Below are 26,035 nucleotides of genomic sequence, written 5' to 3'. Positions count from 1 at the left end.
TCTAATTGGGGGGATTTATTTGTGTGTTTGGGAGAAAACCAATGTTGCTATTTCCAGAAAGCATCAGAGTGAGTCTTGGGACCAAAAAATGAGTGGCTTGGAGAGATGTCCAGTTCTCAGATTCTTAGGTTTCTTTAGCTCTGATTTAAATTAAAGAAAATGCTGGTAATTGAGTCATTTCGATGTCTAAAACCTATTGTAATGCTTGCTACTTCTTTGGCTCTTCTGTTAGTTTCCATAAAACTTTAGCAATTAAAATAAAAATAATTAAATTTGGATTGTTTCAGGACAGATGCAAATAAGGCAGATATTAACTAAAACAAAAAGGTAATTGGGTTTTGCTATTGCGTATAATCCAAACTCTTACATTTAGTTCCAGTGTTCCATTACTCCTTATTTTGAATTACAGTTGCTATTTTAATTTATTTATTTATTTATTTATTTATTTTATTTATTAGTTTTTATAAACCGCCCTTCTCCCGAGGGACTCGGGGCGGTGTACAGAGGAAGGAAGGTATACAGATGAACAATAAAAATAATAAAAACAATAGTGAAAACAAACTGGGACCCCAATTAACGCTATCATGCCAGGCCGGACTGCTGGAACAGGAAAGTTTTTAAGTCGCGTCGGAAGGTGCAGAGGTCGGGGGCCATCCGGATTTCGGTTGGTAAGCTGTTCCAGAGGGCTGGCGCACCCACTGAGAATGCCCTCCCCCTGGGGGCCACCAGCCGACATTCCTTGAGCGGTGGCACCCTGAGGAGGCCCTCTCTGTGGGAGCGCACAGGACGGTGGGGTGCTGACATTGGCAGAAGGTGCTCCCGTAGGTAGTCCGGACCCATGCCATGTAGGGCTTTGTATGTCATTGTTAGCACCTTGAACTTCACACGGAAGGCAACCGGAAGCCAGTGCAGCGCACAGAGGAGAGGTGTGATATGGGAGTATCGGGAGGCTCCCAAGAGTGTCCGTGCCACTGCACCTTGCACCAGTTGAAGCTTCCGAGTGGATCTCAAGGGCAGCCCCATGTAGAGAGCGTTACAATAGTCTAGGCGAGAGGTCACAAGGGCATGGGTGACTGTACGTAAGGAATCCAGGTCCAGATAAGGCCGTAGTTGGCGAACTAGTCGAACCCGGGAGAAGGCCCCCTTGGTCACAGCTCCTATGTGGTCTTCTAGGGAGAGCTGCGAGTCTAGGAGGACACCCAGGTTGCGGGCCCTATCAACAGGGGGTAGTAACTTGTCCCCGATGTTAAGCAATGGGACGTTCTGAATATCCTGGCTTGCCGGAACGTACAGCCATTCAGTCTTGTCCGGGTTCAGTTGAAGCCTGTTCCTCCCCATCCATTCCCGGACCGCTTTCAGGCAGCGGGACATCACGTCTAGGGCATCACTGATATTGTTTGGAGTTGAGATAAAAAGCTGGGTGTCATCAGCATACTGATGGTACCCTACTCCAAAACTGCGAATGATCTCACCCAGCGGTTTCATGTAGATGTTGAACAGGAGAGGCGAGAGGACCGACCCCTGAGGGACTCCGCAAGCGAGAGGCCTCGGGGTCGACCTCTGTCCCCCTGTCAGCACCGACTGCGAGCGACCCTGGAGAAAGGAGGAGAACCAACGCAGAACCGTGCCTCCCACTCCCAGTCCCCTGAGGTGTCGCAGCAAGATACCATGGTCGATGGTATCGAAAGCCACCGAGAGGTCTAATAAGACAAGGACAGAGGAATGGCCCCTGTCCCGGGCTCTCCAGAGATCATTCATCAGAGCGACCAATGCCGTCTCCGTGCTGTAGCCCGGCCTGAAACCCGATTGGTACGGGTCAAGATAAACCGCTTCATCCAGGATCTGAGGAAGTTGGTGCGCCACCACGCTCTCAACAACCTTCGCAAGGAAGCGAAGATTGGAGACTGGACGAAAGTTATTCAAAGAGGATGGGTCCAAGGTGGGCTTCTTGAGGAGAGGTCTCACCACCGCCTCCTTCAAGGCGGTGGGGAAGTGACCCTCACTCAGAGAAGCAGAGATGACCGCTAGGAACCAGCCTCGTGTCCCCTCTCGAGCTGCATAGGCCAGCCAGGAAGGGCACGGGTCCAGTAAGCATGTGGAGGAGCTCAACCTTCTCATAATCCTGTCCACTTCCTTAGGAGTTACAGGATCAAATTCTTCCCAGATGAGTAATACTTACTTTCATGTTTGAACAGAACGCTTTACAGCTCTGAAATATCGTTTTTGACACCTTCATAATTTGATTGTTAATGTGTTCATTTTTAATAAAATATTTTTAACTTGCTATTCCTTATTAATGAAACACTTCATCATTTTCTTTTGTGACTACTAGCACACAAAGTAGGGAAAAGGATAAGGCAAAGTCCTAATGTAATTATAAGCGCTAGGCCCCCTCAAATATTAATCTGCAAGACAAGAATTGATAAAAGGAAAAAAATATACACGGACAATCCATGCATTACTTTTCACTTTAGAGAGCATTCTTAAATGAGAGTGAATTCAGTTGATATTGACTAGGGACAGGGGAGAGGTTGAAAAAAAAGATGGCACCCATGATGGAATGATTGAATCTTCACTCCTTTTGCATTCTTTTCATGCAAAACAAGGGGGAACTTTGGTCATGTGATAGACACAATCTCGATCTTTTCGCCCCACCCCTGCCCTCTTGGAACTTCCTGTTGGGAGCAGGGATTGTATATCCCGTTCCTCAATGTGAGCCATTGGTGAGGGTGATGAATGGCTTTCACCAGCTACCTGCTTGTAAAAGAGGTGTGTTTTTAAAAATTAAAAGGCTAAAATAAAAGGCAATACTTTTAGTGGCCATGATTGAGATTAAAATGATAGCAATCTTCAAGTATCTGAAAAGATGCCACTTAGAAAAAAAAATCCAGACATTTTTTTTTCTTGTTCCAGATGGGAAGTCAGAGAATAAAGGATTTAAGTTACAAGAAGGCAAATTTCAAGTGAATGATAGATCGGTTGAACACTGGAAACATTTATCAAGAGAAGTAGGGGACTCTTCTTGAACTTTGAATCCTGCCACGGGTTAGGGTTACAATTAGGATTGAACTGTTCCAATTAAGAGTGCTTACTGATCTTAAAACAAATCGATCTTGTAAGTATACAAGAACCCAGGGAAAAATAGATTTTAAAATCTCTTTCTGGCCACTGATATTTAGCAGAACATTTGTATCAAAAAGGAGTGGTTTTTTAAAATCCTTTTGACTCAATGTTGACTCCTAGCAATTGCCTAGCCAGGTCCCTTCCCAAGTGGGTGACAGCCCCAAAGGTCAGCCAGCTGGCTTCATTTCTTGACAGGACCAGAATTTACTCTCTCCCAGTTCCTACCTAGTCTAATGCTTTAATCACTTCGCTGAACTGGCTATCTCAAAAACTATAGGGATTTATATTAATACCTGGAATTTTTATCCAATAACCTTAATAGTTTTAGACTGCCTACCCACCTCAGGAATATATGCATTGTATTATTTGCTATCAGAGTGGAATTAGGTAGTATTTTGGGGGGGGGGTTATTTAAAAATTAAACAAGTTTAAAAGCAAGAGACAACGCCATAGGCTGAAATTGTTAAGGCCAAATAAATGTTACCCACATTAATTTCAGGCGTACAGAAGTCTAATACATAAACATGTATTACTGTTCTGTATTTCTGAAATCAATGTGGGCAAATTATTTGGCCTTAACAATTTCAGCCTACGGCGTTGTCTCTTAATAATAAATAATAAACCTTTATTGTCAAAGTACAACATGTGTACATTGAGATTAGCTGAGCCTCCCCCTGTGCTCTCTCCCCCCAACACACAGTGACAACAAACCCTCCATCCCACCACACCATGTGAACCAACTACACCACACACCGGCCTCCAAAGTCAATTCTGCATAAAATTATGTCCCATTTAAAAGCCTAACAGCCCACGGATAAAAGCTATTTTTCAGCCTGTTGGTACGGCTGGCTATATTCCTATATCTCCTACCGGATGGTAGGAGAGTAAAGAGATACCGTCCAGGGTGTGAGTCATCCCTGAGAATCTTCCTCACTCTTCCAAGGCAACGAGCCCTGGCGAGGTCATCCAGTGGTGTCAGGGAACAGCCCACAATGTCTTGTGCTGTGCTCACTACCCTCTGTAATACTTTCCTATCCGCGGCTGTCAGACCAGCATACCAAACCACAATACCATACGAGAGGACGCTCTCTATGGTAGACCGGTAAAAGAGGGTCATTAGCTGTTGTTCTACCCTGTTCTTCCGCAAGATCCTAAGATCGTCCTCCTGAAGAGTTTGACATCCGCAATCCTATACACTCCACATACAACTATTTAAGTGCTATTTATAACAACCCTTTTCTGCGTTTTAATAACGGGGCGAGTGAGGAAAAGCTGCGACTGCGAATTTCTAAACGGGCGCGGCACCGGGGAACGTAAGGAAGGCGGGCTCTTTCTGCTCGAAAGAGAGAGAGAGAGAGAGAGAGAGGATTCCGGTGGCAGGCAGAGCAGCGTCACGTGGAGATCGAGGCGGGAAGCGTGCCGGTCGGCAGGTCTTTCTTCCCTGCTCTGCGGAACGAGAATGGAAAAGTTTGCAAGCCCAGGCAAAGGCAACGGCTTGCGCCTCTTGAAGGCGGTGAAATCGGGCGAGTTGCTGTACCGCGCGGCGCCCTTCGCTTACATCGTCAGCAAGAAGCGCCTCGGAGGCGTGTGCGAACATTGTCTGCGCAGGTATTGGCTGAGCCTCCTTGCTGGCCCTGAGCGCGGCACTTTCCCCCTTCCGTTTCTGTTTGCTGGCAGGGAAAAAAGCAGGGAGGGTTCTCGTCCCTTTCCGAAGCTGAAGCTATTTGTGTCGCAGGACAGTTCTGAGCTATAACACTTTATATCAGGGGTCTTCAAACTTGGCCCTTTTATGACTTGTGGACTTCAATTCCCAGAATTCCTCAGCCAGCATGGCTGGCTGAGGAATTCTGGGAGTTGAAGTCCACAAGTTATAAAAGGGCCAGGTTTGAAGATCCCTGCTTTATATAGCACGACTCAACGAGGGTGTGTGCCTTAGACAGGAACAGGATAATTCTGCATTGTGTTTTCGGGGGAGGGGTGGGGAGGGATCCTCATCGGTTGAGTTTCCTCTATCTTTAAATCTGGGATGTGGACTATGGCGGGATGCGGAAGAATTTGCAAGGCACGAGCTCCCTGGGATGGGTGTTCTTATCTTTTTGGGGAGACATTAAGGCAAATGGAGGTTCTCATTCATCCAGGTCCTGGTTGTCCCAAAGGGGCTATTCAAAGGCATCTGGATTTCGTTGGGTTTTTTTTTTCTTTGAAAACGTCTCGCTTCTTACCCAAGACACTAATTCAATTCTGCCACCACCATTCAGCCAGAACTGAAGAACCTTTTTGGATGAGGAGCGAAACGTTTTAAAAGAAAAAAACCAAGAAAGTCCAGTTGCCTTTTGAATAACATTTTGGAGGCTTAAGCCAAATGGTTTCCTAACTACCGTATATCTTTCGATACTGGTAATCTATTACACAGAATCACAAAGATGCAACCTAGTAACTGGCAAATATTGATGTAAGTCAGTGGTTGGATTCAAATACGTGAACAACTGGTTCTCTGTGTGGATGCTGTTTCCGGAAGTCCATTCTGGGCCTGGGCAACAAAAAATTAGCTACCGGGTCTGCTGAAGTGTGAACTGGCTCAATTCCACCACTGATGTAAGTCCCAAGTAATTATCTCCTGGACAAAGACAAGGAAGCTTATGCATCCAAAAAGCAGAGATTCATTCAGTAAATGTTTTCTTCCACTACTTTTTGTAGCAAAGCTAATGAATAACTTCATATACTGTACTGAACTGTAAAATGATTTAATTTTACATTAGTGTGTTGTGTGAATCCTATGAGTCATCATATAATGTATGTACAATTAGACCTCAGTTAACAACTATGTTCAATGACCATTTGAAGTTACAATGGCACTGAATGAATGGTAGGCCCAGTCCCCAAACCTATGGCCATTGCCCTCATGATTATGTATTTAAAATTAAGGCACTTACTTAGCCTTTGTTGGGACGCTTCAAAGCTTCACAAGAAGGCTGCTCACAATTTTGACAAGGTGTGACCTTGAAAAAAAAAACGGCAAGGCCAGCAGCTGCCTCTAAAAGGGCTAGGCTGGCTGTGCTTCATCAGCATAGAGAAGGAGAAGACAGTGGAGATCATTTGGGAGTGGCAGGTGGCCAAATGGCCAGAGATGGAAGAGGAGGCAGGTGGATGAAGAGGGGGCAGTCCTGTATCCCTTACTGAAGCTCTGGACTGGGAAAGAGCAAGCTGGAAATGGCTTGGATTGGCGCATGTCCTCACCTAACAAGTGGGTGGGATTCAATTAATGCCAGCAACCAGGACTGCTGTTGCCAAGTGATGTGGTCAGGAGAAGTTGTGCTTCATGATTGCATTGCTTAGCAATGGAAATGCAAATACCAAGCACCAGCATTAACTAAAGCTACCTGTAAAGAACTTCTCGTCAGTGTTAATTTGAATGTCAAATATTTTAGCTATAATCTCATTAAAAATAAAAGCAAAATAAAATTTTCCTGTCTATTGTTAGAATTATGATTCCTGGGTAGAGGAAGAATAGCTTTAGATCACTATGTTGAGTTCTTGTTTGACACATACCAGCTAATATGTTAATTAAGCAATATAAGGAAATTTATAATATGTATAGCTTACTCCAATCTTAAGATCTTATGTCACAACAAATTTGTAAAAAACCTACTTAAAACCACTAATGCAGCTTGGCGGCCTGGCTGGTGGGAGAAGAAAGGAACCGGACCGTGCAAGTAGCTAGCTCAAGTCACACAAGTGGTGGCCGGTGCACACGCACATGCAACTTGACTGCATGCCACCCACCTCTCTCACGGCCCGGTTCCGAATAGACCACTGCCCATTAGTGAGCTGGAGCCTGGGACTGGGGACCCCAGGACTAATGCATCAGAGGTAGCATTCACTTAACTAAGGACCAGGCCCTCACTGGAACACTGCTGCTTTGGCCTGCTTTTGGAAAAAACCCAAAACCCAACAGATTATATATTAAGGGACAGCCTTAGCTTGGATGAACGCATCTTCCAGAAAATGGCAGACTCAGTAGAAGGCCTTTTGCCTAACCTAAGCCTTATAAATCCCACAAAAAAGGAATTATCAACGGGTTTTCTTTAAATAACTAGACCAAATAGGCAGATTTGATTTTGGCAAGGTGTTACCTAATACCATAGAGCTACATTGTAAAAGTCTTTAAAGGGAGAAACCAGAACTTTGAATTTAGCCCAGAAGTTTATTGGGAAGAACTGCAGTCACTTCAGAAGAGGCTTTCTTCCTTGTTAGGAGTTAGCTGCTGCACTGTGTACCAGCAGTAGATTCCAGGTTACCTCCAAAGGATAATGTACAGAGTTGCAGTTTTGCAACCATGTCATGAGTTACCATTGCCAGAGAATTTTAATAATAAATCATAAGTGGCACACCACCCGAAGCTGAACAAAGGAAATAGTGAAAAAATTCTCATCTCCCCCCCCATCCCTTGGCTGATCATTGATTTATGCTCCTTGGAGATTTACCGTAGTTTGGTATATGCGATACTTGAATATCCATATGGGAATCTAACCCTTACAGCTGAAGGAAGACATTGAGGTTAGAATATTAGTCATGGAAGATAACATTCCTGAGACGTAATAATTGTAAGGAATGGAGATGATGTAGGAAATATCAATTCTCAGAATAGAGAACTGTTACATCAGCACAGACCAGGTGTGTCCTAATGCCACCAAGAGAATAGCCAAGTATCTGCTAAGACGACAAGGTAGAGGAAAAAACCTAGAACTTAAACCCTGATACCTGGCCTATACACTGAAGGCTCTGACTTGTGTGTCCTGCAGTAATTATATCTTCTGTGTATACTATATGTTTTCCAGAATTTCCAAAAAAATTTTTTTCCAGTCCTAAGTTAGCTACCTCTTTTCTCCCATGTAAAAAAATGTTCCAGATTTTTGCAGTCCAGTTGGAACAACCGAGTTAGAATAGCAATTTTATTTAAATGGAAAGAAACTTGCAGGATTATATGCTTTTTTTTCCTTTCAATAAATCTCCACTGGATGGCAGTAGATGAATGCTGAAAGAGAAGTTTATTATTATATAATTGCAGTATAATAGACATACACTGAGACCTAGTTTTTAGCCTTTATTGTGGTCATTTGCCATTCTGTAGTTTCCATAATCAAAATTAGTGTAGAATAAAATTGTAAGGCTATAATATGTTAGATATAAAGCTATCTCTGGAAAAGGATTACATGTATATATAAGTAACTTATACAACTGAATAATTATAATGGGATCTGATAACCCCAATTTATTTATTTGTATTTTGGCTTTCGTCTAGGAACTGAAGAAAGTAGACATAATATATTCCATGGATAGGAATCAATGGAAAGCCTTATCTTTTGTGCCTATGCTTCTAGTTTTCTAGAGTTCTTGGTGCTCTCTGAGCTTGGTGGCTTGCTTGCAGATATTTCATTACCCAGCTAGGTAACATCATCAGTGTGAATGTATTGACGTGCACTGATGATGTTACCTTGTTGGGTAATCAGATGCCTCCAAGCAAACAACCAAGCTCAGAGAACACCAAGAACTCCACAGTTCCTGAGCTGTAGATATTCTTTTTTGTAGGCAGGCTAATGTAAGTGAAGGGGCAGGAAGTGGAAAACAGGATGCCTTGGGGGGTTGGGGAGACCTTAGGAGGCCCAGGGCAGGTGGACCTGTTCTGCACTAGGCCTCCAAGGACCTCCCCCATCTCTGATGTACCCCTTGCTCCATTTAACAACACGTATTTGTTTAATGGCCACATCAGGGAGAGCATAGGGTAGGTAGGGTTCATGAAATGAACTGTCTTGCTTAATGGCCTCCACAACGTAACCATATGGCCAGGTTTCATTATGGTTGCATCTCGAGGAGTACCTGTATAGGATAATCAAGTTGGTGTACACAAGTATATGCAGTGTGGCCTCCCAAGAGAGAATGACTGGCCCAAAGGCCCTCAGTGAGTTTCCGTTACTGAGAATGGACTACAACCCGGGTTTTCCTGTTGTCACCCAGTACCTCACTAGTTATGTCACACTTGTGGGCAGAAATTTTCTATACCAGTTGCAATTTTGTAAATTGTCTTTATTGGTTGCTCCATCTGATATCAGTGATCTGTAGTGATCTGAAATATAATTTAAGAGACCATCGGAGTTTGGTGGCTTATAAATTCAAATAACTAAATGAACTATAGATATAGGAGGCAAGGTCTAGTTCATAACTATAATTAGCTAGCTGGTTTAAATGCTAAAAGCAATTCTGGACATTTTCACTCTCTTGAGTTCAGGAAAAAATCCCAAATTCCCATTACAGATTCTTGTAACATCTTTTCCATGCTTTTTCATCTGTGTAAACTCTGCAATGTAGATACACTGCTTTATTTCAAGGCAACTTCCTTTCATTATCCCTTTAGTCCAAAGGAAATCATTTGTAAAATGTTGAGTTGATACTTAAAATCTTAAGTGGTGTGTTTCAGATTTCAAAGTGTATAAATGTACTGTATTTTATCTTTGTCCTCAAAATATATAGGTATAAAAGATCAGAATTGTTATTTCAATCCTCCAAGAGGATGACAGATGCACAGTGAGAAAATAATTGGACATAAAAGCCAGTTCAGGAACAGACAGTGTAGTCCCTACCAGGCTCATTGTCCTGTTTACTTTTTTAAATATCCTATTGACATAAATAAATAAAAGCAAAGCATTCACCCACCTCTTCTATATTTCCTTCAAGAACAGTGTCTAATAGGCTTCGTGAAACATGAAAATGTTGGGTGATTGTAAGCCAGAGTTGATGTGGAAATGTATGTATCGATAAAAAATAGACTGCTGATTATCAAGAATTCTCTAACAAAGTGGCAGAGATTATTTTCCAGTAAGCAGATATTTTATGCTTGATAGTGCCCAACATTTTGTGAATAGGAGGCTCCATCATAATTGTCCTCAGCTGCTTCAAAATTTCAGATAAGCCCACTGGATAAATTATTTTGTGCATCATGATTTTAGGTGCTACACTGTTCAAGAAAAGGATGAAGTGTTTGTTTTTAGTGGTGTATTTTTTCTGCGGAGAGGTAAGCGATTGTGAGTATTGTGAGTATTAAGAAGTAAGATAGGGTAATAGTGCTACTATTTTGGCAGAAAGTGATTTTAGGGGAAAAAATAACATTTATAGCCCCAAAGCAAGCATGCTGTTTTCTCAGTACTACAAACATTCAACATTTCTACTTATCAATATTAATATGTGACAAACTTAATCATACAAGGAAAAATAAAACCCATAAAAAAGAATAGCTATATGACAAGGGTTCATTCTCCTCATCTTTTAAAGGAAAAATGATTTACAACCATTTAATAACCATTCAAAGTTACAATGCTGAGAAAAGTGAATTACAACTGGTCTTGAACTTACAACCATCATAGCACGTGATCAAAATTTGGGGTGGGGGCTTGACAACTGACATATTTATGATAGTTGCAGTAACCCAGTGTCATGTGTTCGCCATTTGCAACATTCCCAGGGGGCTTTTGTCAAGCAAAGTCAATGGGGGAAGCTGGATGTAAATGTTGTATGAGGGAGAAATTGACATTAAAATATGTGCAATAGTTATTGCAATATGTAGTTGCAAATTAGTTTCTGTTTATTGTCTTGAGAAGATAAAAGGGATAATTTATGTACATTCACTGGAAGTTTTACCTTAGGTTACATTACAATAAGCATATGTATATAAATTCATGCTGTTAGCGTCTCTAGAATAATTTTCTTATACAACTTTAAATATTTATATATCTCTTTTATTATCACTTGGACTCAAACAGCTTTCATAAAACAGTCTTTCAATTTACATAATTTTACTTGAACAGAATTCCATATATTGTCTTCCATTCATATCATTTCTAGGGATTAAAAATGGTTAGAGAGAAAAATTGCAACGAGATCCTTTGTTTAAACAAAAATATTAGTAATTCCATTGGGAGAAGTTCCTTTGTTACCCATAAAATTATTTTTACTTCCTACTCAACAGCTGAAAGGTATTGTTATTAATATTATAACTATATAGTAATATTTTTAATCTTTCCAATAAACAGTTATATCAAAAATATAATTAACAAGGAAATCTATAATAAAAATATATTTAAGCCCCACTAGTGAAGTATAGTATGGGCACACAAAATCAAAATCTGGTGATAAAATGTCTGGGGAAAAAAGGCAAATTTAGTATGGTGCTGAAAAGTTATTGGCATGCTTTCAGGTAGGTATGCTTACTGGATAGAGGTTTGATTAATGGGTCCCCCTAACTAATATTTTTTCATTATTGTCATTTTCTTAATTTTACTTGATGAAACAGCACTGTATGTAGACATTTCCACACGCATATCATCTAAACTCTTTTCCCTAGCTGAAGCAGAAATTTTCAACAATTTCCACACCTTTTGATTTATACATCATGTTAAGCCAATGCAAATGTTATGATTTGTTTAATAAGCAATTGGTTAGGCATACAGACTGTGTTAAGCTGTAAGTTATAGTGTAAAAGTCACTCTGGACTGATTCAAACAGTGTGCTAAGCCAAAATTAAACAAGTCCTATAGTTTTGAACAATCTGTGAGCCGGGAGTTTAGCTTTTTTTCTTATATTAGACAAGAAGCTTGTATTATTTACATGATTAAAGGCTGGGAGAAAAGGAAGACACTAGTCACATATTAATATAGTCACTTCTGGCCTCAAGGATCTTTTTTGTGATTATCAGAATCATCTCTAATCATTAAAAAGTGATAGTTTCACGTGGTTTTGAAGTGGATGAGCTCTAGTGTAAATCCTAAAATACATATTACAATTAAAAAACAAAGGATTCCTGAAACACACAGACACACAATTTATCATGTAATCTAAAGTCTCCTCCCTCAAAATCAAATATTAAGTGTGGCACCTACTTTTTTGTCACAAGGTTTCTACCCCTGCTTCAAAATATTCAGTTTTGGAGATGTGCAAAGGTTTTTCTGGGGGAAAAAATAAGTTCACTATAACTGGAATAGATTTTTATGTGTTTATAGTTGAAATATTTTTAAATAATAGGAAACCAGCAAATACATTTTAAAGTAAATAATAGATTTGATCAATGGCTCCTTCAAAATGTGAGTCTCTGAAATCTCTTACACTAATTGATCTGTACAGGCTTTAGCTGGCTTCACATGTTCTGATCCCAGAAACTAACTTTTGTTTCTGTTGTGCCCACTAGGTGGAGTTTAAAGCATTATATATTTTCCACCCAGATATGTGCTACAGTGGGCCCAATCATCATAGTCTACTACTATTTTAGAAATATTTGTAGTTTTATATAATTAATATTCTACTTCAAAATCATTTAACTTTGAACTGAAGGCTGCAGTTAGCCTATGAGTGGCATATCAGGAGTTATATTCTTAAAACTAAGTTGACCAGAAAAAAATGAACTTAAGATAAATTTATATTTGATAAAATTTAAATTTAATTTCAGCTAACATAAATATTTCTTATGTATTCAGTGCTTTTATATTTAAAAAACAGGTAAATGTTCCGACTCCTAAATCCTTTTTCTTAGGTGGATCATTAAGTATGAACCTCCTTAGTGAACCTGTGAAGTAATGCTAATTCCTTCACCAGAACCAGCATTAGGCCTTCATTTAAAAGGAAAAGGACACTTTTGAGGACCATAATGTTCACAATTTGGACAGAAAAGGCAGATGGTTTGAGAGAGGAGTGGAGGAATCCATTTATGCCAAAGCGGAAAATCCTTCCCTCAATAGAGGTGGAGGCCTCAGACACAACCTGTCCCATTTTTTAATGCTGCTCTTTCATTAGTTGGAGAAAGATTAAGACCGCTTCGTAGGTTCATCAGGGAGGCTACACTGAACAATCTACCTAGGGGAAAGGATTTAGGAGCTGGAACATTTACCTCCCAACGACTCTCTGCCTACTCACCTAACGGAGCCTATACAGATTAGGTGAGAAATGAAATGAACCTCTAACCAACTTGCTCAGCCTGAAGAAGCTACTTGGATAAGCAATGAAATGTTTCAAACTAAGAAGAAAAGAAGTCCAGTTGCCACGACTCAACTTCCAGATAATTTCCTACATTATTGCTATAATCCTAAATAATTCAAATGATAAATTTCCCCAAATCAACATTGCATTTCTTTCAGTGTCTTGCAAAAAGTCCCAAAGTGGTTTTCAAGTAGAATTGGTCGACGTCTGTTCTATAATAAAAGCTGTCAATTTCACCATCTCCACCAATTCCATCAGCTTCACTATCCATTCTTCCATTGTAGGTATTGGTAAGCTCTTACCCCTTTCCACATATGAAAGTCTTGCTGCTGTGATATAAAAACAAAATTCGTTAAGATGCTTCTATTTGTTTGTTCATTAAAACCAAAAGAAAAGTCTCTGATTTCAATTGTGTATTCACTTTTAAAATCTAGTAAAAATGAATGCTTGGTTCTGATATGCTTATGGTATGCAATTTATTTCAATTTCATAGTGTTTCAGTAGATATAGTAGCTTCTTATCCTGTGCTCTTATTCCCTCAGTAAGTCATTTTGTGTGAATCAGGGCTTCAGGGGTTACCCGTGTGGAACAACTTTCCTTCAGGCTAATTAATTTTTTCAGTTCCACTACTTTTTAGCCCTCCCTTCGTATATCAAGTTATAAGTTATAGCTGCCTGCACAAGCTCTTTATTACTTATGAAAATATGAGGGCTGATAGTTTATTTAGTATTTGTCATGCGACCTTGCATTCAGTTTTTAATTATAAAAATAACTGGAAGTGTGTTTTCACTGAAGAGTTGTTTAAAATTTATAGCATAATTTTATATAATAAAAATATGAACATGAAATTCATACCAATTGTTAAATTAGAATTTTTCAGACACTTTTTAAACGTTGATCTCTTCCAAACATGATATGCTTAAGAAAATACCCACTTTATGTTCAAAGTAGAGAATTGGCTGCACTGGAAATGTTTTTGAATCCACTTTGCTATAAATTCTGTGATGCATGAAATAGCCTGTCAGTTGTCTACTGAGTTCAGATTTCAATAAACGAATATCTATTATAGCTATAAATTGTAATTAGTGTGTAATATAGTCTTTCAGAATATTTACTTCTATGATAGTACCTAACCTAATTTAATTCCTTGGGTAGTATATATTGTACTACATTTCTTCCCTTGAGGGTGGGGAGCGAGGGAAGAAGAAAATGTATTCTGCATTTTTCTCCTTCACCGTCATGGTCCTACTTAGTGTGGAAACTTACAGTCATTGGAATCAGATCAAACTAGGAACCAAGATCTGAATCCTGTGGCAGGCAAAGCTATTATAATGTAAACGGTATAAATCTGATATATCAATTTAATCCAAATCCTGCCATAAGGAAATTCAGAATGTGGAGTTAGATATTACTATAGTAATTAGCAAAAAAAAAACACAGCAAGAAAACACCCTAGGCCTAGGTTACTAGCCTGCTGTGTCGTAGACAGTTTAACACTGTAAAGAGGAAAACACATAGCAATTGCACGTTTTTGTATATCACAGCTGTACTATTTTTTGTACAATTTGAGCTCTCTGGGAATGGCAAAAATGGGGGTGGTGGTTAATCCCTAACTTAAATTTTAATGTAGGTATTGTCAAGAAAGACCACACTTTTTGGATTCTACTTTGATACTACATTATGAAGTCTATAATACCTCAGGCAAAACTCTCATTTCTCAAATTATTCCTGGTCCTATAAATAAAAAAGATGTAACATATTACACAGTAAAAGGCATATACAGAGTTATTTTGACAACTTACTGAACTATCTCCTTTAAGAGAAAAGCAGCTTTCTCTTTGCAATAGTGGTAAATATCTGTAGCTCAGTGTAGAATGAGGGTGAAGGTTCGTTCTTTGAGCTTGTGGGTTGGTTTCCGAACATTTTGTTACCAGGCTAGGTAAGATCTTCAGCTGAGTTTAGAGGATGTCAGTGTCAGTGTTCTTCTGTTTAACAAGACCCTCACTTGACACACTCACACCTGAAGCCCTCATAAACAGAAGAACACTGACATCTCCTAAACCCCACTGAAGATGTTACCTAGCCTGGTAACGTAACGTTTGGAAACCAACCCCCAAGCTCAGAGAACGAACCTTCACTCTCAGTTTTCTCTTTTTCCCTACCTTTAAAATCGGAGCAAAAGGCCAGTGTTGGATCTTTTTTCAGTTCAGATTGAAATCTCGGGGCCTTTCATAATTAAACCATGAAGCACTAAGTGACTGTAAAATACAATCTTGATAACCCAAATTGATTCAGAAAAAAGTCCCCTTTCTCCTTCAATGTTTTTTAAATCAAAAACAAAATATTCCATAAGCACATACACACGCATGTTTACACACACAAAGCTTTTATTTCATTGCAGGTTAAATGTCAGGAGTGACATAACAAAAAGAAGGCATTGGACAGATCAGGGAACTAGCTAGTCCAAAATCCTTTTCCTTTAATGGTCAGCTAGATGGCCAAGTAGAAAAATGACACAAGTGCAATGACTCTTCTGCCTGAACTTCCCAGCAACTGGTTTTCACAGCCTTAATGATACTGGGAATAACTATAGCCATTCTGATTAATAGCCATTTGTAACTTTAATCTCCCCAGATTTTATCTATTTTTTTTAAAGCCATCCAAGTTGGCACACATGACAATATATTTTAGCTAATGCTACAGCTTGACATTGTGCTGTGTGAGGAACTTCCTTTTATCTATCACAAATCTCCCACTATTCGTTATTGCAAAAGAAGGGGAAAAACAACATTTTATATCTTTTCTTTATATGTATTTCATTATTTGTATACTTCTGTTCAATTCCCTTTTATTTTAAACTAACAGATAACCCAAATACAGAATTGTTTCTATACCTTTATCTCATAATTGCTCCAGGGCTCTGATCAATTTAGCTGACCACGGAGACGTCCTTGGACAAGCGCTGGCTCTTCAGCTTTGAAACGGAGATGAGCACCGGCCCCTAGAGTTGGAAACGGCTAGCACGCATGTCCGGGGGAACCTTTACCTTTTTATTCTTTTTAGAAAATGTAGTGACAGATTTGGGGGAAAAATACACCTAAGAATCCTGATATCATAAGCTTATGTAAAATAATTATCTTGGTAGTTTTATTTTTAGTATCTTTTAAATAATAAAAATGGAATTTTTGCATCTTTCATGTCGGCATTTTCATTGAGCTATACTAATCATAGTAAAAAACCATACAATTTTATACCATGGATATTTAAATTATTTAATTGATTATCTTGTGGCTGTTTTGTAAATTTTCCAGATTTCACTGATTGCGCCAAGGAGAAGTTACATTAAGAATTTATTTCAAATATTTTGTTCCTTTTTTGTTACTGCTTAAGGTACAACTAAAAGATATGTATTACAAAAAGTCTTATGTTAATTCCTAATTAGTTTTTCTGGATAGTTCCATATCATTTTCATGGCAGCAATACAGAAATGGTCTGCAATTGCTATTTTCTAGATTTCTCCCCACCCCACCCCCAAATTCACAGTTCTAGTCTACAGCACTGCTGTTTCATTTGTAATCTCAGATCTTGCTCAATGTTTACAGATCACTCAAGGTGCATGTATTATACAGTGGCCTAAAGAATTTGAAATGAGCTAATTCCAAACATTTTGGAATGCAAATTGGCCAATTCAATTCTGAATACCTGTTGCAAGATTGAAATGTTTCACAGTTGGATAATTTTACTCTGAATGGGCTCCATCTGGCTTTTCTATCATGTTGTCATCAATAATATTAATATATAATTCTCTCCCATTTCCTTTTCTACTGACACAATAACATTAACTTTATTTCTGAATGAATTCAAACCTTTACTTTCTGGTCTTTGTGATAGAACAGCCATACAACAGAACTGTTGGTAGGAATCAGTCCTCTACCTCCACAGCAAATGAGGTGAAAGTCTCATTTAGTTATACTCTTGTGGGCCACCATAAAAATGCAGGATGGTTTTGAAAGAACTAGTTGATGAGTTCTGATGTAATGGATAAAAAAAGATTAGGTTTACAGAATAATCTTTATTTGTACCTGGAGTAACACCATGATAACATAATGCATAATATTTCAATCTTGATATCTTTATATAACAGTTATTAACTTTGTGGAATACATTTTATACCATAGACATGCCTCTGAACACTGCTTTTTATGGGCAAAACTTTTGGTTCATTTGGTTCAATTAGAATATGCATTAACTATATGATAATAATAATCTGATCATCTTACTAATGGGAGAAAATGTTTAATGAGACTTTGCCAGGCAATTTATGAGTGTGCTTTCAAGATCACTGAACATCAGATAATATTCTGTCTGAATGCTTTTCAATTTAATAGTGTAAGATTTATTTCTTTCTTGCTCCCAAACATATGTAAACTTGAAGGGTGAAGTAGGAAGTACAGTTTAAAAAAACTCTTGAAATCAAACTTTTACTGAACCTTTTACTGAAAACCTTTTACTTATCTATTGAAATACAGAAAAGAGCAAAACATTAAAACCTGTTCCGGTCTTCCACTGATAGACTAATGGTAGCAGATAAAATTCTTGGCCCAAAGTAATCCATGGATAACCATTGTTACAGCATTTTTCCTTATCTTTATAAAAAAAAATTCCAAGGACTACTCATCCTTATCACATTTAAATCCTGGAGGGTGAAGAACTTCAAGAACATTACTTACTTCATTAGAATTGCCTTAAGCCACAGGCAATTGGAAAAGCAAATGATTAAAGTGGTTAATGAAGAGTTAATTCCAATTGCCATTCATACTCACTAGTGGAGAGGAATTATATTCAAAAAGTATATATTTTAAAGAAGATGCACATGAACAGTAACAAACACTTACAGGGAGAGATAAAATAGGTTAGATTACCCACCATCTATCACAGCAGTGGGCAACAGGCAGCCTTACAGCATTCCATTTGCAGTGTCCAAGAATCTCGGGGTCATGTTGCTAAATTTTGGCAACAACACCAAGGAGATTTCTTGTTTTCCCTCCCTCAAAATTACTGGGAAGTTTCAGCCATCCGTTTTGGTAATGTCACTACTATTGCATGGCATCCTGCTGCTTTTATCCAGTTTATTGAAGGAAATAGTTTCAACCTGGATGGGGAGGAACAGACTTCAACTCAACCCCGACAAGACCGAGTGGCTTTGCATACCTTCATCCCGGGTCTATTTGGATATTCCATCTCTTTCTATGGGGGGTGAATTATTACCCCCCGTAGATAGGGCTCGCAACTTGGGAGTCCTCCTAGATTCGCGGCTTACCTTGGAAGATCACATGGTGGCCGTGACTAGGGGGGCTTTCGCCCAGGTTCGCCTGGTGCGCCAGTTGCGGCCCTATCTAAGCCGGGATGATTTATGCACGGTCACTCACGCGCTCGTGACCTCTTGTCTAGACTACTGCAACGCTCTCTACATGGGGCTTCCCTTGAGGACCACCCGGAGGCTCCAACTGGTACAGAATGCAGCCGCGAGAGTTGTGTTGGGAGTCTCCCGATACTCCCACGTGACACCTCTGCTCCGTGAGCTGCATTGGTTGCCAGTTGTCTTCCGGGTGAGATTCAAGGTGCTAGTAATGGTGTTCAAAGCCCTCCATGGCATGGGGCCGGAGTACCTCAGGGAACATCTGCTGCCGGCATCAAGCTCCCTGCGCCCTGTGCGTTCCCACAGAGAGGGCCTCCTCAGGGTGCCACCGGTCAGAGAATGCCGTCTGGTGGCCCCCAGGGGGAGATCCTTCTCTGTGGGCGCCCCGGAGCTATGGAACCAGTTACCGGTTGAGCTCCGGACGGCGCCCGATCTGCGCTCCTTTCGCCGCGATCTGAAAACATACTTGTTCGAGCAAGCCGGCCTGGCCTGAGGGGGGATTGGTGGGGTTTTTTATCATTCTTATTGGGGTTTTTACTATGTATCAATTGTATTTTAATCGGGCATGCATTTAATTATCTTTTAATTTTTGTAAATTTCTGTGTTTTATTCTTGCCCTGTACACCGCCCTGAGTCCTTCGGGAGAAGGGCGGTATAGAAATGATAATAAATTAAATTAAATTAAATTAACCCATCTAACATGTAATTATTACACTAATCTCAATAATCTTAATTTAAGATTATTAAAACAAAGAAGGGGAAAATAAGAAGAGAAAGAAGGAAAGTAGGATAACATTGTTACTTGGACTGCTGGTTTAAATGGTGAAGTGGTCCATATGTTATACTTATGTATAAATAAGTATAGCATATGGACCACTTCACCATGATCTATGGGCTAAATTACTTATCTTTACTTCATAATTCTAGATTTAAGTCCATTTTTTGTATCAGAAATTATAGCTGACCCTTCAAGGAGCACTTATTTTGTATTTTAAAAACACAATTTAAATGGTCAACTTCATAATTTTTATGTTAATTTACTTTATCGCTGATTTAATTAGAAATGTCTTCATGGCAGGTATATTACAAAATTAGCAAAATATACTACATACTGAGTTTTGAAGTAAAGAATTACTGGACATTGGAATAAATATTACCTATAAATCATTGTTTGTGGTTGTAGTATCAATGATAACAAACATTTATAATAGAATTTACATTGATAAAGACAATTTTAGTGAAGTAATCTAAGGACTGTCTTAACTGGTAGTTGTCACTTCTTTTGCACTCTATGGAATTAAAATCTCATCTAATGATTACTGATTACAGATTGAATTATCTGGTGTTTTTCTTGTATTTGTTGAACAAGATGGTGAAATGGTGAAATTTTATGGGTATTTTGTTGGGAATTAATAACTATCTTTGGGACTAATATTTTATATACCGTATTTTCTGGCGTATAAGACGACTGGGCGTATAAGACGACCCCCAACTTTTGAGAAGATTTTCAAGACTTTTCGTCTTATACGCCGGAAAATACTTACATGCCATTTGCCAAGTGTCCGACACAAGCCCGATTCAGCCCCGTCTGATGCAGATGGTGCAAAGCCTCCCTTTTGAAGCCCAAAGGGGCTTTTCCTTCCACCCACCCTTTGGAATAAACGCAAGAGCTGCGTTCACATGACGCGCTCTTTCAGGCCAGACTGCAAACGGCACGCCAGAAGCCGCAACCACTGCGGGAACTCTGAGTCCCCGCCTTTCGGCAGCCTGCATGGCTGAGCGCAATCCGGCTTTGAGAGCACATTTGCAGACGGAGCAGCCGCCGCGTCTGGAGCCAAGCCCCGCCCAGGAGGCGGTCGGCCAGGCGGGCCCGGAAGATGCGCTGGAGAGCCGGGCTTGGGGTGGCCATGCTGAGGCCGGCTGGTGAGGGCCGCTGCGTGGTCTGCGGGCGAGAGGGGCGCCAGGCCACCAAGTACCGCTGTCCAGACTGCCGGGAGAGATAGCGGGCAGCAGGGCGCGCTCTGCTTATGCTCAGATGCCACTTGGGCGAGGAGGGGCTTCCTGCCACTCCCAGGATCTGGCATTTGCAAGGGGGAGGGTAAGGGGCTTAGAGGCTCTTGGGGGTGGGAAGGGAGAGTCACGTTGGAGGGGGGACTGGACTAAGGAGGCTTGAAGTTGCTTTGCAAGAACGGGGGCGCTATGTACTATGTACTATTTTCCGGCGTATAAGATGACTGGGCATATAAGACGACCCCCCAACTTTTGAGAAGATTTTCATAGGTTAAAAAGTCATCTTATACGCCGGAAAATACGGTGTGTGTGTGTGTGTGTGTGTGTGTGTGTGCATTTGCAATATATTTTTAATAATTTATATTTTAGTTTTGTTTCTTATAATTTTAATTTTTGCTATATTACCTACGTGGTAATATATTTTTGTTTTCTATCGGTTGAATGATTACATGCCATCAAATCATTTTTTACTCTAACCAACCACATAGCTTTTTGTTAATAACAATCTATCTATAACCTAGTCTTTCAGATCTTCCAACAGTGCTTCCATTGTCACTGTTATTGAGTTATTGAGTGTGGTGGTGCATCAGCTCCCTCTGGTCCTGGATGAAGCGGATTATCTAGACCTGTACCAATCGGGTTTCAGGCCCGGGTACAGCACGGAGACGGCATTGGTCGCTCTGGTGAATGATCTCTGGAGGGCTTGGGACAGGGGACATTCCTCTGTCCTAGTCCTATTAGACCTCTCAGCGGCGTTCGATACCATCGACCATGGTATCCTGCTGCGGCGTCTCAGGGGATTGGGAGTGGGAGGCACGGTTTTGCAGTGGTTCTCCTATCTCCTGGGACGTTCGCAGTCGGTGTTGGCAGGGGGGCAGAGGTCGACCTCGAGGTTTCTCGTTTGTGGAGTTCCTCAGGGGTCGGTCCTCTCACCTCTCCTGTTCAACATCTACATGAAACCGCTGGGTGAGATCATTCGTGGTTTTGGAGTTGGGTATCATCAGTATGCCGATGATACCCAGCTTTTTATTTCGACCCCAAACCACCCCAGCGATGCCCTCGACGTGATGTCCCGTTGCCTGGAGGCGGTTCGGGTCTGGATGGGGAGGAACAGACTTCAACTCAACCCCGACAAGACCGAGTGGCTGTGCATACCGGCATCCCGGGATATTCAGAACATTCCATCTCTTTCCATGGGGGGTGAACTATTACCACCCGTAGATAGGGCTCGCAACTTGGGAGTCCTCCTAGATTCACGGCTCACTCTGGAAGACCATATAGTAGCTGTGACTAGGGGGGGCCTTCGCCCAGGTTCGCCTGGTGCGCCAGTTGCGGCCCTATCTAGACCGGGATGCCTTATGTACGGTCACTCACGCGCTCGTGACCTCTCGTCTGGACTACTGCAACGCTCTCTACATGGGGCTGCCCTTGAGGACCACTCGGAGGCTCCAACTGGTACAGAATGCAGCCGCGAGAGTTGTGTTGGGAGTCTCCCGATACTCCCATGTTACACCTCTGCTCCGTGAGCTGCATTGGTTACCAGTTGTCTTCCGGGTGAGATTCAAGGTACTGGTAATGGTGTTTAAGGCCCTACATGGCATGGGTCCGGAGTACCTTAGGGAGCACCTGCTGCTGGCATCAACTTCCCTCCGCCCTGTGCGCTCCCACAGAGAGGGCCTCCTCAGGGTGCCACCGATCAGAGAATGTCAATTGGTGGCCCCCAGGGGGAGGTCCTTCTCTGTGGGCGCCCTGGAGCTATGGAATCGGTTGCCGGTTGAGCTCCGGATGGCGCCCGACCTTCGCTCCTTCCGTCGCGATCTGAAGACACTCTTATTTGAACAAGCCGGCCTGGCCTGATGGGGGATGGGTTGGGTTTTTATTGTCATTTTTAATATATGTATTTATTGTTTTTAGTTGGGCATATGTTTAATTTTCTTTTAACTTTTGTATTTTTGTATTTTTTATATATCTGCCCTGTTCACCGCCCTGAGTCCTTCGGGAGAAGGGCGGTATATAAATAAAATTATTATTATTATTATTATTATTATTATTATTATTATTATTATTATTATTATTATTATTATTATTATTATTATTATTATTATTATTATCTTTGCTGCTGTTCATCCTCTTCTCTTTCTTTCTCTTTCCCAGCATTAGAGCCTTCATCCAAGGATTTTGCAATGCATACATACCTAGTATTATGTGCTGGTTAATTTCCACATATTGTAATGTTGTTTTAAAAATTACTGATTTTTAGAGATTTTTAAATATGTGTGTATCAAAAAAAATCACAAGGACTGGATATGGAGAGTGGAACTACTATTAGCCGTCTCCTATACATACAGTAGATAAAATCAAGTTGTATGCTAAGGGTGAATGAGAGACATCAACTCACTAATCCACCTTATACAGATCTACAGTGAGGATACTGGGATGTCATTTAGACTAGAGAAATGTGGACAGATGATGGTCAAGAGAGGGAAAGCAGTTAAGACTGATGGGGTGGAATTACTAGCTGGCTACATAGCAGATATACAGACCAGTTACAGGTACCTTGGTATTCCAGAGTCACATGGGAAGCACACTGTGGAGGCAAGGAAGTTAGCAACATCAATTATCACCAAAGGATCAGACAGGTCCTGAAGAATCAGTTCAATGGGAAGAACATGATCCATGCCATCAACATGTACCGTAGATTCCGGCGTATAAGACTACTTTTTAACCCATGAAAATCTTCTCAAAAGTCAGGGGTCGTCTTATACGCCGGGTGCTGAAAATTTAGGGACAGGGCTGGCTGGAAAACCTGGAGCGGATCTTCCATTTAGTCTGCGCAGGGAAAGCGGGACCAATTGGAGTAGAAGCTGCAGTCTGTGATTTTTTACAGGCTGGGGTCTGGGCTTCTTTCCAGTTGAGCAGCTGTAGGCAGGTGGGGAATGCAAGAGCAATTTGAAAGGCAGGTGGGGAATGCGTAGCAGAGCAGCAGTTTAGCTCTAAGGACACATTTGACTCAGGAACTGGGCGGGCTGGCTGGAAAACCTGGAGCGGATCTCCCATTTGGTCTTTTTTTTTAATCCCATTTATATCCCACCCTTCTCTGAAGACTCAGGGCGGCTTACAATTTAAAGCACAAATCAATGTGCTTAGCAATAGCCTTCATTCTATGTATATGCCTGCCTATTAGAGCTTCCACCCCCCCCCAAGCAGCATTATTACAAAGTCAGCTTATTGCTCCCAACAATCTGAGTCCTCATTTTACCTACCTCGGAAGGATGGAAGGCTGACTCAACCTTGAGCCTGGTGGGATGAGAACCTGCACTAATTGCAGGCAGTTGGTGTTACATAAGGCTCTGTGCAGGGAAAGCTTTAGAGTGAATTAGGAAAAGTGAAAAAGTGAATTAGGAAAATAGGAAACGGTTGCTGGAATTGGGTATGTGTAGTTTAACGAAGAGAAGGGTGAGGGGTGACACGATAGCAGTGATCCAATATCTCAGGGGCTGCCACAAAGAAGAGGGAGCCAAGCTATTCTCCAAAGCACCTGAAAGCAGGACAAGAAGCAATGGATGGAAACTAGTCAAGGAGAGAAGCAACCTAGAACTAAGGAGAAATTTCCTGACAGTTAGAACAATTAACCAGTGGAACAACCTGCCTCCAGAAGTGGTGAATGCTCCAACACTGGAAGTTTTTAAGAAGAGACTGGACAGCCATTTGTCTGAAATGGTATAGGGTTTCCTGCCTGAGCAGGGGGTTGGACTAGATGACCTCCAAGGTCCCTTCCAACTACTTCTTCTTCTTCTTCTTCTTCTTCTTCTTCTTCTTCTTCTTATTATTATTATTATTATTATTATTATTATAGTTTAATCCACTTGCACTGTTTTATGTTTACATGTTTGATGACAAACAGCCTTATGTTTATAAGTGACAGTTTTCCTACTAAGTACCTGCATGTCATAAGCATTTGAATTAAAATTACCATATTAAAATCAAATCTGATGTTTTTAAATTTTTATTTGGTGTGCGTTGGAAGAGGGGTAGTCTTATACGGCGAGTATAGCCCAAACCCTATAATTTAACAGGAAATGTAGGGGGTCGTCTTATACGCCCAGTCGTCTTATACGCCGGAAAATACGGTATGCCTTTCCAGTTATTAGATACTCTGCCAGTATAGTGAGCTGGCCAAAGAAGGATATAGAAGCTGCTGATGTGAAGGCCTGGAAGCTCCTCATCTTGGTAGTTGACAAGGACCAAAAGACACCAATGGTGATTGATGTGCCAAGTGACAGCAACATGAGGAAGGATTATGAGAAGCTGGAGAAATACCAGGATCTGAAGGAGGAACTAGAGAAGATGTACTGGAAATTAAAGGCCAAAGCTGGGAGAGTGACTTCAACAGATCCTAAGAACAACATCAGAGCTCTTTGTCCAGAAAAGTACAGTACTTGGTACACCTATTACCACCTACACAAGTGAGAAGGGATTAAATTAATTATAACAAAATATTTTTAAAAATATATCTACAATAGATTATTTTATTGTATTTAACTTTGTTTATTATTATACAACTTTCTGATATTTGAGGGATGAAGGGAAAGTATGTAATTGTATAAAATACTATGATAGCTTGAAGCATTATTTTTGACTCAAGATTGTGATTATTTTGCACTTGAGTTCTTACAGCATTTCACCTATCAAAGATAGATCTCCATTTCCAGAATAAGTTGGTTAGTACAGTCTCTAAGCTTAATTATGAGCAACAGTATGTGAAAATTGGTTTATTCTAAAAGATTTGTGAGCTTTCCTAACAGTAGCTGAATGCATGCTGAGAAGCAATATGTGCCTGAAAATGACTTTCAAGGAAGGACATTTTGAGGGCAACATCTATCCGCAGTTTCTTATTGAATTGACATGAATATATGTTTTTAAAGTGCCAAATCAAATAAAGAATGATATGGTAACTGGCTTGCTAATATGTGTACTATTATACATTCATATGGGCATATATTTTCAGAAATACACTTCAGCCTACAGTATGTATTGAAAATTTTATTTGTTCGTCTGCTTTTTCAGGGTGATGAGAACACAATCATTAATTTGTTGGCAGGATCCCTCTTCCTGCATTTGTTTTGTCTTTTCTTAGGCAGAACATTTGACTTTCAAATAATCATCTCAAGCATAGATTTTATTAGTCCTACTTTCCTGTCAATTTTTTGAAGTTCCCTTCTCTTTTTCATTTGATTGCTTCCCCTCTCTTTATTGTTCAGACAATTGCCAGTGATCTCTACTCAGTACATATTTGAACATAGCACCCGGTCTGTATCTTCTCTTCCTTTCCAGACAGTCCTGGCCCTAGCTTTCTTGGGAATTGGTTAGGCAACTCTTTTCTAATTCTCCTATGTTAATATGCATACATGATGTCCCAGTTGCACTCAGATAAAGAGCTAATGGAAAGGAAAAAAATGTTTA

At 40.5% G+C, this 26,035-nt stretch overlaps 1 protein-coding gene across 1 annotated transcript in view; it reads left to right on the top strand.

The window, feature by feature from the left end:
* Positions 1 to 4,454: 4,454 nt before the first annotated feature.
* SMYD3 (SET and MYND domain containing 3) overlaps positions 4,455 to 26,035 on the top strand; it is a gene marked incomplete at its 3' end in the record, with an annotated part of 341,649 nt that continues 320,068 nt past the window's right edge. Inside the window, exon 1 of the mRNA XM_081344492.1 lies at positions 4,455 to 4,731. Within this exon, the coding sequence (XP_081200618.1) occupies positions 4,583 to 4,731 (149 nt within the window). The 5' untranslated portion in view covers positions 4,455 to 4,582. The remainder of the gene's footprint in view (positions 4,732 to 26,035) is intronic.

Source organism: Vipera berus, assembly GCF_964194415.1.
Source record: "Vipera berus genome assembly, chromosome: 1".
Lineage (NCBI taxonomy): Eukaryota > Metazoa > Chordata > Lepidosauria > Squamata > Viperidae > Vipera > Vipera berus.
Note: the sequence above shows the minus strand (reverse complement) of the source record. Positions and strands in the feature narration are given on the sequence as shown.